The sequence below is a fragment of the Nothobranchius furzeri genome, chromosome 9 (genome assembly GCF_043380555.1).
Source record: "Nothobranchius furzeri strain GRZ-AD chromosome 9, NfurGRZ-RIMD1, whole genome shotgun sequence".
NCBI classification, from domain to species: Eukaryota; Metazoa; Chordata; class Actinopteri; order Cyprinodontiformes; family Nothobranchiidae; genus Nothobranchius; species Nothobranchius furzeri.
The window spans coordinates 31788215-31801359 of NC_091749.1; the positions used below are offsets into that span (position 1 = coordinate 31788215).

At 42.9% G+C, this 13145-nt stretch overlaps 1 protein-coding gene and 1 long non-coding RNA gene across 3 annotated transcripts; both read left to right on the forward strand.

Moving 5' to 3' along the window:
• Positions 1-2433: 2433 nt before the first annotated feature.
• Positions 2434-4937, forward strand: LOC139071616 (uncharacterized). Of its 2 annotated transcripts, XR_011521464.1 has the most exons (4): positions 2434-2532; positions 3705-3904; positions 4027-4441; positions 4621-4937. It is a non-coding gene; the product is annotated as an uncharacterized lncRNA (long non-coding RNA). The 2 variants fall into 2 exon arrangements; XR_011521463.1 differs by having other exon boundaries at positions 4027-4937.
• Positions 4938-4996: 59 nt separating this feature from the next.
• Positions 4997-8652, forward strand: LOC139071668 (uncharacterized). Its single transcript, XM_070554485.1, has 2 exons — positions 4997-7518; positions 7723-8652. The coding sequence occupies exons 1-2, from the start codon at positions 6735-6737 to the stop codon at positions 7800-7802; spliced, it is 864 nt and encodes a 287-aa protein (XP_070410586.1). The 5' UTR covers positions 4997-6734; the 3' UTR covers positions 7803-8652.
• Positions 8653-13145: the final 4493 nt, after the last annotated feature.

Sequence of the window (13145 nt, forward strand, 5' to 3'; positions counted from 1 at the left end):
GATGAGGGTGGATGGAGGAGGATGCTGGGGAAAATGACCTCCATCTAAAAAAAAACTCTCCCACTCATTGCATTCCTGGAGACCATGGACCGCTCCTTTAGAGGCAAACTGAGACATCCCAGATAAAATACAGAATGCTACAGTAGGTCAGAGTATATAACTCCTCAGTTTAAGCCGTACTGGCATTATCCTGGTACACAATAACATCAATGCAATACTCAGAGTACGTTTTCAATACCTGTGCAGTACCATATTTACACAGTATGTCTGTGTCCTTTAAGCTGCATAGCTCTGGAACCCATGTTTATCATATTTTAGTCATGGTTTTTAGTGGTTGAAGGTTACAATTCTAGACTATGTGTGTATACATGTACCCTTGTTATAGTTTTTATTTTTTCAAATTACTCTAAGTGTTGGTGTTGCTGTAACAAGTGAATTTCCCCACTATGGGATCAATAACGTCTATTCTATTCTATTCTATTGTACTCTACTCTAGTCTTACTTTATATGTTTATCAGAAACATGTGGGAGTATTTACAGCTGCTGCAACTAGTGATCAGCTCTGCCTTTCTCTTCACTTAGATGTCCAAGACAGTCCCACAGGTCTGAAGATCAGTCATCAGTCTTTGGCCTAATGGTACATGTTACACACAGCTGGAGCTAAAATGGGCTTCACTGGAAAGAAAGTGGCTTCTAGAATTTGAGCTTCAAGAATTTAAAGGAGAAGTTCAGTTATTGTCTCATTGACAGTGGTCGGTTGAGGGTTTTCCAGGATTGTACAACATAGAAGCAATTGCATTTATTCCTTTTTTTGGCAAAACAATGAATTTGTTGGTTGCCATCAGTATGGGAAGAGCATACAGGCAAAAAAACAAAAAAAACAAACAAAAAAAAAACATGCGGTAGCGTCACCGAAGGTCCTCTAATTTGTGGCAAAGGGCACATTTACCTAGCTGGTTCAAGCTGGGTCAAACAGTAATTTAAATCCACAGATTAACCCAAGGAGCCACGATGTCTGCTCAAGATCATATCCATATCTGCTGCGGTTCCATCCCAGGAGGACACTTCAAGTCACAATGATAATAATTAGATAATAATAATGAATAAAACTTATTGATTTTATTACTGTTTAATATAATCTCATAAATGATCACCTGGTTCAGTATAAAGGTATTTTAATTACATTAAATGGATTATTATGCTTTGGATATAATAATGATTAATTATAATAATGATTATGATGACAGTAAAAGATGTGTTCAGCAAAGAAGGTCAAGTTCACCTTATCCAGCTAACACAGAGGCCAGATAAACAATAACTGCAACACATGGTTTTGACGCATGATCAAAGCTTTCTTCCTGAGAGAGTGGGAGTGTCCTGTGAGCTTGGTAAAACTAACCATCACCAGCTTCAGAGCCAGTTCTTGAACCAACACCACGGAGAAAAGGGAACGGCCGTCCCTAAAACCTCCACCTGCTGTTCCAGTCACGCTGACAAGAATAGATAAAGAATAAACGAAACTGTAACCAGCTAACAAAAACTCTACCCAGAGTTGTTGAGTTCTGAGTTAAGTTAAGACAAGAACGTCCATCTGCCAAACTCTTGACAACTGTGTACCCAGGACATCTCTGGACCAGATGATCGGACACTTGCGTCTCCCCTGCCAGACTGAGTGTCATCTTGGATGAACACATCCTCCTGATCTCCGGATCCACAAGAGGGTCCTGTTTGGGTGAGGTATAAACACGGGAATGCGTTTGATGCAGTTTTCTCTCTAACTCAGTTAGCCGCAAAACATCAATTCCATCCAGAGTGCTTCTGCTCTCTGTGAAAGAAATCTCTGTCATTAAATTGTCATCCTTGAATTGTCATTTATGATTGTCATTTCAAATTTAAAATTGTTAATAATAAAATTTCTTCATTTTTAAACTTGCCTCATTATTGAAACAAAACACAGAAAAGGTATAATATTTCTTTGCACCCACCCCTAACCCTAACCCTTTGAAAGCAAAGATTCCTAGCTTCTGATTAAAAATAACTTTGCTATTAAATTTAATTATCTAAATTAAACATTAATCTTTGGATTAAAATTAGATCAAACAGGTTGATATATGAACTTAGATCGATATATAAGTATCCGGGATGTTTATATATATGATATAAGCTTCATAGGTTAATCTGATTGGTCATTTTTCGGAATCTCCAACTGAATAGCAACAGAGGTGATTTCATTGTGTAGTCTTAATTCTCCGCTACATAATTGGCAAGCTAACAGCCAGTGTTTCAATAATTAGTCTTATTCAATAATCTGGCAAGCCATTCTTCCTAAATAAAAACACTATTTCTGTGTTTTATTTTCAATATTTTACTAAAAACGGAAGTTGTCCCACCTTAATTTTCTTCCTCCGGAAACTTCCGGGAGGGAAGCTTTTACGGTGACTCCAACATCCGGCATAAACATCCGGCGAATTCTGATGCAGCGTTAATCCACAGATCTTGTGGGACTGTTTAAAAGACATCCTAATTGCTAAAGTAAGTGAGTGTGTTGTTTGATTGTGTTTGAGTGTGTTGACCGTTTATTCGTCACTTTGTTGAGACACTGCGTCTCCGAGTCAAAGACTCCTTTAGCTCTTCACGTTAGTGAGAGCTAACCGCTAACAGCCAGCCAAACTGGCTGGAAATTGCACCCACCCCATTCTCCGTCTACAGCTTAAAAACTCTTACCTTAAGCTTTCGGGAACGTTCAGACTTAGTCTGATTGAACTGTGCACATCTGCTAGTTTAAAACGAACAAGAGTTCTGTTTTAGACAAAATAGCAACAATAGCTTCGCTTCTGAACACTGCGAACAAACAACATCCAGCGTAAGCCGAAGTCAGCCAGTGCACAGGCGCGCCAAAGCTGAAGAGGGAAATCGCCTGATAAAGGGGGAATTACCTAAGAAAGTCCATGGATCGTTCGACTCGTGGCAGGGGATAGGTTTTACTTAAGTAAGACCTAGCGATCAAACTGATTCGCCGTCGACAGTAGCGCCCCGCGGAATTCTTTTGGGTAATTATTCGGTATCAAAATCACCGTGTTTTAGCCAAAACCAAGAGTTTAGCTTCAACAGCTTTGCTCCTCTCATGACTCTGGTTGAAGGAGTGAAGCATCAGCTCCCTCCATCAACCACAGTTCCTTAGCCAATCGATGCTGCCATCTTGTGGCGGTTTTAACACCCGGCTCAATAAAGTTCATTTTCTTTTCTGTTTTTGTTGTTTCACTAAATAATCTTATTTCTCAAAATAAGGTTCCTAGTGTATTATTAAATGTTGTTCAAAGCAAAATTTCTCCTGTAACATAGCTCAGTATTAACAACTGAAGTCAGCCTCCATTAATTTTTAAAATAAATTAAAGGGCTGGACATTGGGTTTTAAAATGAGCTCAGAGGAAATCAAGCTATTAACCAATCTCATCCTAGAGATGAGGAACGAGTTACAGAGCCAGCTCAACGAGATTAAAACAAACCAGATGCAGAGAAAACAAGTGACAGCCCCATGCTCCTCTGATTTGTCACCAGATAATCAAGAATCAAATATTCTGATGTTTTACTTGGCTCTGATTTAAAGTAAAAACTCTCATCTCTGACTAACAAACCTGACATGATTTCACAAGATCATTCTGTTATACTAGATGAAAAGGACTCTCATATTAATCTGCTTCCAGAACAAAACCTGCAAACAGAAGACTCGGTCCATCAGGAAACCGAACCTGTTCCTGAAGTCCACCCAAACGCAGAGCCTTCCATAATGTTCTTGGGACACCTGCTCCCAAAGAAGACAGGTGGTAAAGCTCTGATGCCAGTTAAGCTGACCCAGAATCTATTCTGCGACACACTTCTTGACACGAGTTCCGACTTTTCACTGGTAACACGAGCCATGTTTGATCGCATTTGCATTTCTTGTGGAAGGGGGGTTAGGCCCCCAGAAATCACACCATGTTCTGTAATTACCAGGACTGCATCTCATGACCTAATCTTGTCTTCTAGATTCGATCTCCAGATAACACTCGGGCCCACGACTCTGACACACCCTGTTTACATCTCCGACCATGCAAGGATGGATCTCACCCTTGGCATGGACTTTCTGTGTCGAATAAATGCTTTCATTGATGACATAGCTGAGACTCCTACCTCAGTTGTAGACCGAGACAAACAACAGCTTGTGTTAAGTTATCCTGATTGCAATAATCTTTCTCTTTCCACCTTATGGACAGGTGAACACCAGTTACATGGATGGGCAGAATCTCAGCTTTGACACCCGACTTCCGCCAGAGAACTTCCTCAATGGCCATTTGATCTCTTGCACAGACCAGCTTGTCTCTCAGGGTGAGATGGTGGACACATTATGGGCTGTGAAACCATTGTGGCCCCCGGATGACCCCACCTTAAAACCACCTGAAGGGTTTGTGCCTGTTCAACTTGGCTTTTCTGCGAATGGCTTTGTCAGTCTTCAGGTCCAGGATCCTGCTGTCAGCGGGATCATCTTGAACTCTTTTGACCCCAAAGCCCTTCAACATCCTTCACAGGAGTTTGACTAAGTTTCTGAGCTGAGTGCTCTTTCTCATGTCATTTCTCCTTCAGGTGTTGACCACGACAGCATGGAACTGCCTGGGAAAACCAGTACCTCTAAGATCAGTGATGACCACAAAGCCTCAATGGTTGCTGCAGCACAACCACTTCTTTCTGTGTTGGGAGACCCACCTGACCCAGGAGAAGCGGGTGCTCGCAGCGATGCTCCGCCCGAAGCTCCACCTGTCGCAAGGGGGGTGAAGGGTGGCACAGAGACTTCAGTTAAAGCCCAGAACCTGTTTGTGGGAATTTCACCTACATACAGGGGGGACAAGGATGATAACACCACTGACCTTACTGCACTACAGCTGGCGCTGATGACCCCTGAACCTCAGGTGGGTGACTTACCCATCGGGGAGGCGGGGGGGTGGGGGGTGGGGGGGGGGGGTAACCCTGGGGTAACCCTGGTATTTCTGATCGCATGTGTGCGTCAACCGGGGGTCCTGCAAAGAGCACATCTGCTCTGGATCCTCGTAAGCCTGCTCCTGTTTTTAGCCTCAATCATCCTTGGCTTCACTCTCCAGGACAGAATATGTTCCTCTTGCTAGCTACATGTTTGTGTCTGATTCTAAACATGGCTGTGTTTTCTTTGCACCCACCTCTAACACGACCTTTCGTATCTGGGTCCTCTTCAGAGGCCCCACTTCCAGGACCACCAGATCTTTTGATGTCCATCCATCACCTGCTGTTCCAGCCAGATCAGTCTGGTGGTGCTGTAGGTTTTTCTAGTGAGCGGGCTCTCAAGAGCCTCAACAATATTCCTGTTTATCCTTTTGTTGCTGTTCAACAGACATGGCATAAGATACCAGCAGGGGGCAGTAGGACACCTCATGATCTGAGAGTCTCTCCTCTTGACCTACAGTTTACTCCAAACCCTGGTCACACAACAGTCACCTCTGGTAAACTGACTAACAACCTTTTGCAGGGAAGATCAGGTCCTTACCCCAAACAACTCCCTCCGGTCATGTTTCAAATCATCTCCAAAGGTAACAAAGCACCCATTTATCTATGGGTCCACAAAACCAAATTTAAACCGCACAAAAATCCTATCGATTTAGTGTTCTGTTGTGAGTATACGTGTGCATGGACATGTCTAAAAATATCACACTGGCTTTGTGAATTTTGGCTGTGGTCTGCTGTGGTTCCAATAATCAAGTGTTTTCAGAACATAACAGTTAAAAATGGACATTTTCACTACCTGATGGGTCGATCCAAATTCAATCAATTATTTATTGGATAATTTTTAATAGTTTTGATAACTTTTGAGGTTAATAAGGATAACTGCCTTCAGCCAGATTATCTTGGTACTAACCCTCACATTTAGGGACTACTAACTCCACTGATTTACATTTTAGTGTTGACACTTACATTTCTATCTTTTTATAGTGCTTTCGTTAGGGTAATTAAGTTTGAGAACTTTAGGGATTAACTTGGTTAAGTTCCCTTAAAGTGTCATGACTTCCTATCCTTCACCCTCCTCTGCCTCTTCATTCAGCTCACCTGGTCCCCTCACCAAGCTCCTGACAAGCCCTGTTTCCCTGGCAACCACAATCAACTCCATTCTTCTCACCTGTTCCTGTCATCAGCTTCATCCACTTCACATGCTCCTGACTCCTCAGCTCATCTCACACACCTGCTTCCCCTACTATATAAGAACCATCCAGCTATCCAGTCTCTGCCAGATTATTGAAAGCCCTGCAAGTAAATTCTCCAGCCATCCACCCTGCCTGATCTCTGCCTCCGAACCTTGTTTCTCTCCTGACCCCTGCCTTTCATGCTGCCTGCCATTACGACCTTCGCCTGTCTCCGACTCTGTCTCCAGTCTCGCCCACCTGGTAACTCTGCACCAAATAAAAGACGGTTTTTTATCTACTTTTCTGTGTTTGGCGTCTTCACGGGACTTCCGAGTTCTTTATGTGACGGAATAATCTGGCCAAAAAATTAGACCCAATGCCGATACAGTACTTGGGAGTTTTTTTTTCAACTTTTCATCTGACCTGACATGGATCCAGCAGAATCCTGGACTACACCAACAACTCTCCATTACAGATACTGTGGAGACCCAGATACTTGCCGGACTTGTATCGAAGCCTGCGCTCGTTATTTGGACCTGGCTTCCTCGGATCATGAAAAGGTCTCGTTCACGATATCCAATCTGGGTGGTAATGCCCTGGTGTGGGCTATGGATTATATTTTGGTGCGTCCGTCCAGATCGGTGTCCTTTTGGGAGTTTGCCAGACTTCTGCAGGAGACCTTTGGCCGTTCGTCTCCTGTTCATGCCTCCGAATCCACACCCCCAGGACATCAGATCACCTCAGCCATATCCACTCTGTCTGTCCCGGGGCATCAGTACTCTCCTGCTCCCATCAGATCCGGTTTCCTTTTCCTTTCCCCTGTCCCTGTTGACGCCGTCTCTCCCTCCACCCGATGACGACACCGGAACCGTTGCCAGCAGCCCCCGTCCAAACACCACCCGCCCACATCGCATCCTGCTCCAGCGGTGGTCCCGGAGGTCGCACCGCATCCTGTTCCAGTGGTGGTCCCGGAGGCCGCACCGCATCCTGCCTTGGTGGTGGTCCCGGAGGACGCATCACAGCATCCTGCTCCGGCGGTGGTCCCGGAGGACGCATCACAGCATCCTGCTCCGGCGGTGGTCCCAGAGGACGCATCGCATCCTGCTCCGGCGGTGGTCCCGGAGGATGCATCGCATCCTGTCCAGCCCGTCCACAAGGTTCAGGTCCAGTCCGTCCACGAGGCTCCGGTCCAGCCTGTTCAAGAGTCTTCATCTCCAGAGTTCCCAGAGTCTGCGTGCCTGTCTCCAGAGTTCCCGTTTCCAGGGTTCCCAGAGTCTACGTCCCTGTCTCCAGAGCTCCCAGAGTCTACGTCCCTTTCTCCAGAGTTCCCGTCCAGGTGAAGAGTGAAGCTGTTTACACACACAACCACAAAAGTTCTTCTGTGAAAAGTAGTTTTACATTCAGGGATTTACACAGCTGACACATTTTAATGAAATAAAAAGTTTGTGCGAAGAATAAAAGTTGTATCTTCTCATGTGGATAAATGTAAAAACGTGTTTATTGCCTTTTTGTCACCTGTGGTCTCTGATATTCTCTGTAGGACTGCAGGTGTCCAGGGTCAGGAGAGGCTTTACCTGGTGGTCATCCTGGGAGAAAGGCCTTCTACTGTCATCATGTTAATGTTATTTAACTGTTTAATATTTGAACACATTTATTAAAACAAATACTAACTGATAACTCTTCCTGGTCATTGATTTTATCACGAATTGTATTAGATGTTTTTGAACATGTTACATGAACAGAAAATGAAAAGATGGTAAGGAGACAAGATTATTTATGATACGTTACACTTATTTACAGATCAAAACCAGTATGGACCAGTTTTGTACGGTTATAGCAGGATTAACCTCAGTGACTCTTCCTGGATCATTTATTTAAACTGAGTGAGCAGGAAGTCTAACAGTGCAGCTGGATCTGCTGCAGGAGGATCCAGACGTGGATGGAGGGCTGGAGCAGACCCGTGGCTGGACGTTTCTGGTCAGAGGAACATCATACAGGATGGTCTGCAGAGAGATTTGGGACACTTCCTCTCACTGTCCACTCCATCGCCCATCTACAGGGCCTGCTGGGCTGGCTCAGACGATGGCTGTTACATCTCTGTGAATGACTTGCCTGTTAACAATAGTGGTGGTCTGCTGGTACCTCCTCCAGGACAGAGCACCACTGACCTCCTCCACACACATCTTCCTCACGCTCATCCTCCAGACCCACAACTTCACCAGCACAGAGGCAGATGTTCAGCACAGTGCATGCTGACCTGTAATAGATTAAAAAAGAGGTTTTTCATTGAAAAATGTAAAACAAACCTATAACCTGCAGTACACTGGTTCTGTTCAGTTTAGAGAAAAGCAGCAAGGAAAACTACAGAATTTACATTTTTAAGACAGATCTAATCATTATTAGGCTTAAGTTGAATAAACAAATGCACATTGAAAACAGTTCAATGCTATTTTATTAAAAAGCCTGTTTATAAAATATTTTACCCCCATTTGATACAAAATAAGAAGTTCTAAGGTCCAATTTACATTAGAAAACATCCTACTGCATTCAACATTTATAATGCATTTGGTTTATATTAATTACCTACATGATAATACTCTGTAGAAATGTTTTGTGTATGTTTAACACGTTCATTCTGTAGCTTAAAACATACATGAAACCATCTCAAGTTAACATGTAAGTCCTGAAAGCTTCTGGAATAAACAAAGTTACTTTACCTGAAAACGGTTGTGAACAAACACTGCTGATGGACATGAAGCTGCTGTAGCTCCTTAATATTCCTGCTCCATTTTCGCTAGCTTTAGCATTTTTCCTTTGCGTGTAGCTGCCGCCGCGGCTGTGACGAGACCTACGGGCCACCGTAGAGGTGAAGGCTAGACTGTCCGAATTCAGAGCCGCTGGGTTCTGGTCTTAGGCCGAGGACCCGTACTCGTAAGCATCCTTCCTGTGGATTCAGACACACCCGCTGACTGCTCTTTCACATAACCACGTTCGGCAGAACAACTTCCGGTTCAAAAGGCCAACGGATCCATCATGCAATCAGTGATGCCTGTTGTTGCAGCATTGGTACCTACCTCTTCCAGTTTGTTTTTTGTTTTTGCGCTTTTCAATTTGTTGCACGTTTTGTGATTTGGTTTTGTGTTTAGTGAATTTGTTGTTGTGCTTTTCAATTTGTTGCGCGTTTTGTGATTAGTTTTTTTTTGTTTAGTGAATTTGTTGTTGCGCTTTTCAATTTGTTGTGCGTTTAGTGATTTGTTTTTACGCTTAGTGATTTTTTGTTTCATTTAGTGAATTTGTTGTTGTGCTTTTCAATTTGCTGCGCGTTTTGTGATTTGTTTTTTTGTTTAGTGAATTTGTTGTTGCGCTTTTCACTTTGTTGTGCGTTTAGTGATTTGCTTTTGCACTTAGTGATTTTTTGTTGCATTTAGTGAATTTCTTTTTGCGCTTTTCAATTTTTTGTGCGTTTTGTGATTTGTTTTTGCATTAAGTGATTTGTTTTTGTGGTTTGCACTTCAGGGCCACAGTACTGTTTCCCTGGCAACCACAATCAACTCCATTCTTCTCACCTGTTCCTGTCATCAGCTTCATCCACTTCACCTGCTCCTGACTCCTCAGCTCATCTCACACACCTGCTTCCCCTACTATATAAGAACCATCCAGCTATCCAGTCTCTGCCAGATTATTGAAAGCCCAGCAAGTAAATACTCCAGCCATCCACCCTGCCTGATCTCTGCCTCCTGACCTCGTTTCTCTCCTGACCCCTGCCTTTCACGCTGCCTGCCATTACGACCTTCGCCTGTCTCCGACTCTGTCTCCAGCCTTGCCCACCTGGTAACTCTGCACCAAATAAAAGACGTTTTTGTATCTACATTTCTGTGTTTGGCGTCTTCATGGGTCTTCTGAGTTCGGTAAAAAAAAAAAAAAAAGCTTTTCGTATTTTATCATAAATCTATTCCTTTAGTTTCTGTCTAGCAGAAAATAAATAGAAAACAGCCATGTGGAAACCCCATTTCTGTTCTTGGGATCTCCATCAATGACAGACGCATTATAGAAAACCTGAAGCGGGAACAGAAATGTCCAAATTGCTTCCTCGTTCATTAGGAGGAAGGTTGCTCAGCGATAACAAGGTTTTTTCAAGCTTATCCTATTAAGCACCCAGGGGACACACGCTTACGACTTTCTGTAATTGTGAAACTGTAAGAAAGTGGGAAATTAAACCAGATGTCGAGCTGCATCTCCATGAATGCATGCCCCGATTCTTCCATTGACCCTTGAGAAACTAAAATTCCTACACTTGAGGTCGGACTTACTCCCTGACCTGGGATTCAGAATTTGCCCTTTTCCAGTTGAGAACCTAGGCTTGAGATTTGTAGGTGCTGACCCTGATCCCAGCTGCTTTACACTTGGATGGAAACCTTCCATAAGAGCTGAAAGTAATGAAGCTACAAAAAAAACCTCATCTGCAAAAGTCAGAGATGAGACTCAGTCCACTCCTAGAATGCAAGCAAAAGTAAAGACAAGAGTCAGTCTATGGTTCCAAGGCCTGAATAAAAACCATCACGCCTCCTCAATCCAGGATTCATCATCAACCAGACCATCCTCTCCAGTGCCTTCAGGTAGACTTTTCCTATAAAGCCCAAATAAAAACCAGCCCCACCCCTTCCGACAGTCCTGCATAATTACTGTAACGTCTCTACAGATAATCTTATCAGATAATCTGTCTGAGCAGGGAATGTCCTTGAGTGAAAGCAGTGACTTTTTACCATCTTTATCAACTGTCATGCTTTGAAACAAATGAATAGTCCTGCCATGTGAAGTTGGCTTTCAAAATGTTGACCACCTTGCGGCAAGAAGGTTCTAGCCTCAAATCCCAACCTGGGGTCTTTCTGCATGGAGTTTGCATGTTCTCCCTGTGCATGCGTGGGTTCTCTCAGGGTACTCCAGCTTCCTCCCACAGTCCAAGGGGAGTTAGGTTGATTGGTTTGTCTAAATTGTCCTTAGGTGTGAGTGTGTGTGTGTGTGTGTGATTGTTTGTCCTGTGCGCCTCTGTGTTGCCCTGCGATGGACTGGCTCTCTGTCCAGGGTGTACCCCGCCTGATTGCCCATTGACCGCTGGAGATAGGCACCAGCTCCCCCTACATGGACAAGTGGTTTCAGAAGATGGATGGATGGATAGTGTATGTTGATTTAATGTTAATCTATCCAACACAATACAATAGATTACAATAAATTTGCACTTCACAGTAAGAGTTAACCTCTCTGATATCTGAGTAAAGGAGTGATTTTCTGAGGACTTTGTTAACATTCTCTTAAATGTATCAAATGCTGATTTGTCGAGGTTTATAAACAATAAAGTTATTAAGGCTAGAACACTTCTTGATCTAGTTAGTTTTCGCCGTTTACTTGAGAAGGCCAATTGGGTGAACAAGCATGTTGAGACCATTCTCTCTTTTAACCCCAAGGTCAATGCCTCTCTGCAATGCTTGCGAGTGATAGCAGGCACAAGGGCTCTTGAGAGCCACCCAACACCTCAGACGTGGAACATCCAAATGCGTCATTTTAAAAATTGGGGGGACACGTCCCCTTCTGACATTATGGTTACGACACCTATGCTTGAAATCTCGGTCTATGTACTTTCAGAAACTCCTGGAATTACTTTTCTTTGATCAGCTTTATGACGCATCTAATGATAAATGTCAAACATTTGTCATTCTTTGTTGTGTGAGTTTCTCTAACTTTCACGTTGATTTCAAAATAAGTCTCTCATATCCACTCTTCTGTCTTAGCCATGCCGCTACCTGACTCTGCTCAACACATGCACTAACTGTCAGTGTTGGGAATGCTACTTTAAAAAGTAATCAGTTATAGTTACTGATTACTTTGTCAATAAAGTAACTTAGTTACTTACCAAGTTGCAAGATTACAAAATTAACTAATTACCAACAAAAATAACTATTTCGTTGCTTCTTTTCATTAAAGGATGCAAGAAAAATGGGTTCCCCTATTAATTAATCTTACTTAATTTACAATAAATGACTACAATACTGAAATATAAATGATTAAAGACTGGAACATAATAAAATGTATGTCCAAATGCTTTTTATAAAACTGAATAATTTAAATTAATGGGCACTTAACAACAGTAACTACAAACACAAACATTACACTAATCTAGACAATTAAAATGTCACTGTGTGGTATTTAACAAGACCCCAGCTAAAATTTATAATTGCAAATAGAAACACCTGCAAAGTATCCTGAGCCTTTACATGGTCTCCGAGTCAAGTTAAATTACTGAAATAAATGTAATTTTGCACAGTAGTTTAATTTTTCCAGCTACACATAATTGTGTGTTTTAGTTGAATTTCTGTTGCTGGTAATCTAGTAATGGTTAAATAAATAAATAAAAGTCCTTTCAAATGACACTAGAAGAAGCACAAATCTGATGGAGGACCCAAACACAGAACAGCTGAAGTTGGGTGGTAAACACACACAGGTAGTTCTAATAACACCTGAGCGTCCATCACGTCTGAGACTGATGCAATCAGTGTTACAGCGGGACGAAAGACATGATCAGAAACAGGTTGCAGTTGGATGATCTAGGAAGGTAGAAGAGCGGTGAACAGGTGAGCGGGCCTTCGGAACGTCCCGCTGTCACGCCAAGAAGGGCACGGCTGCAGATTCACGCCTGCACCAGCGAATCTGCGGGTCTGCAGCCGTAGACTATTCATCACATCTTCCTCGTTCTTCACAGGCCGTGATGCACTTGGATGAAAACATCCGTTTCTTTAGCTCCCAATCAGCTGATGACTGTTTCAACACACCGCACTGCTCAATTAGTAACACACACATTTCCTTATCAGTAACGGAAACGGCGTTATGATAAAAGAAGACGGTAATTAATTAGATTACCCGTTACTGAAAAAACAATTTTTTTAGTAATGCCATTATTTTAAACGGCAT

Coding starts and splice junctions, on each gene's coding strand:
- LOC139071668 (XM_070554485.1), top strand. CDS start 6,735: ATGAAAAGGTCTCGTTCACGATATCCAATCTGGGTGGTAATGCCCTGG. Junction 7,519..7,722: donor TCTCCAGAGTTCCCGTCCAG/GTGAAGAGTGAA, acceptor TATTCTCTGTAG/GACTGCAGGTGTCCAGGGTC.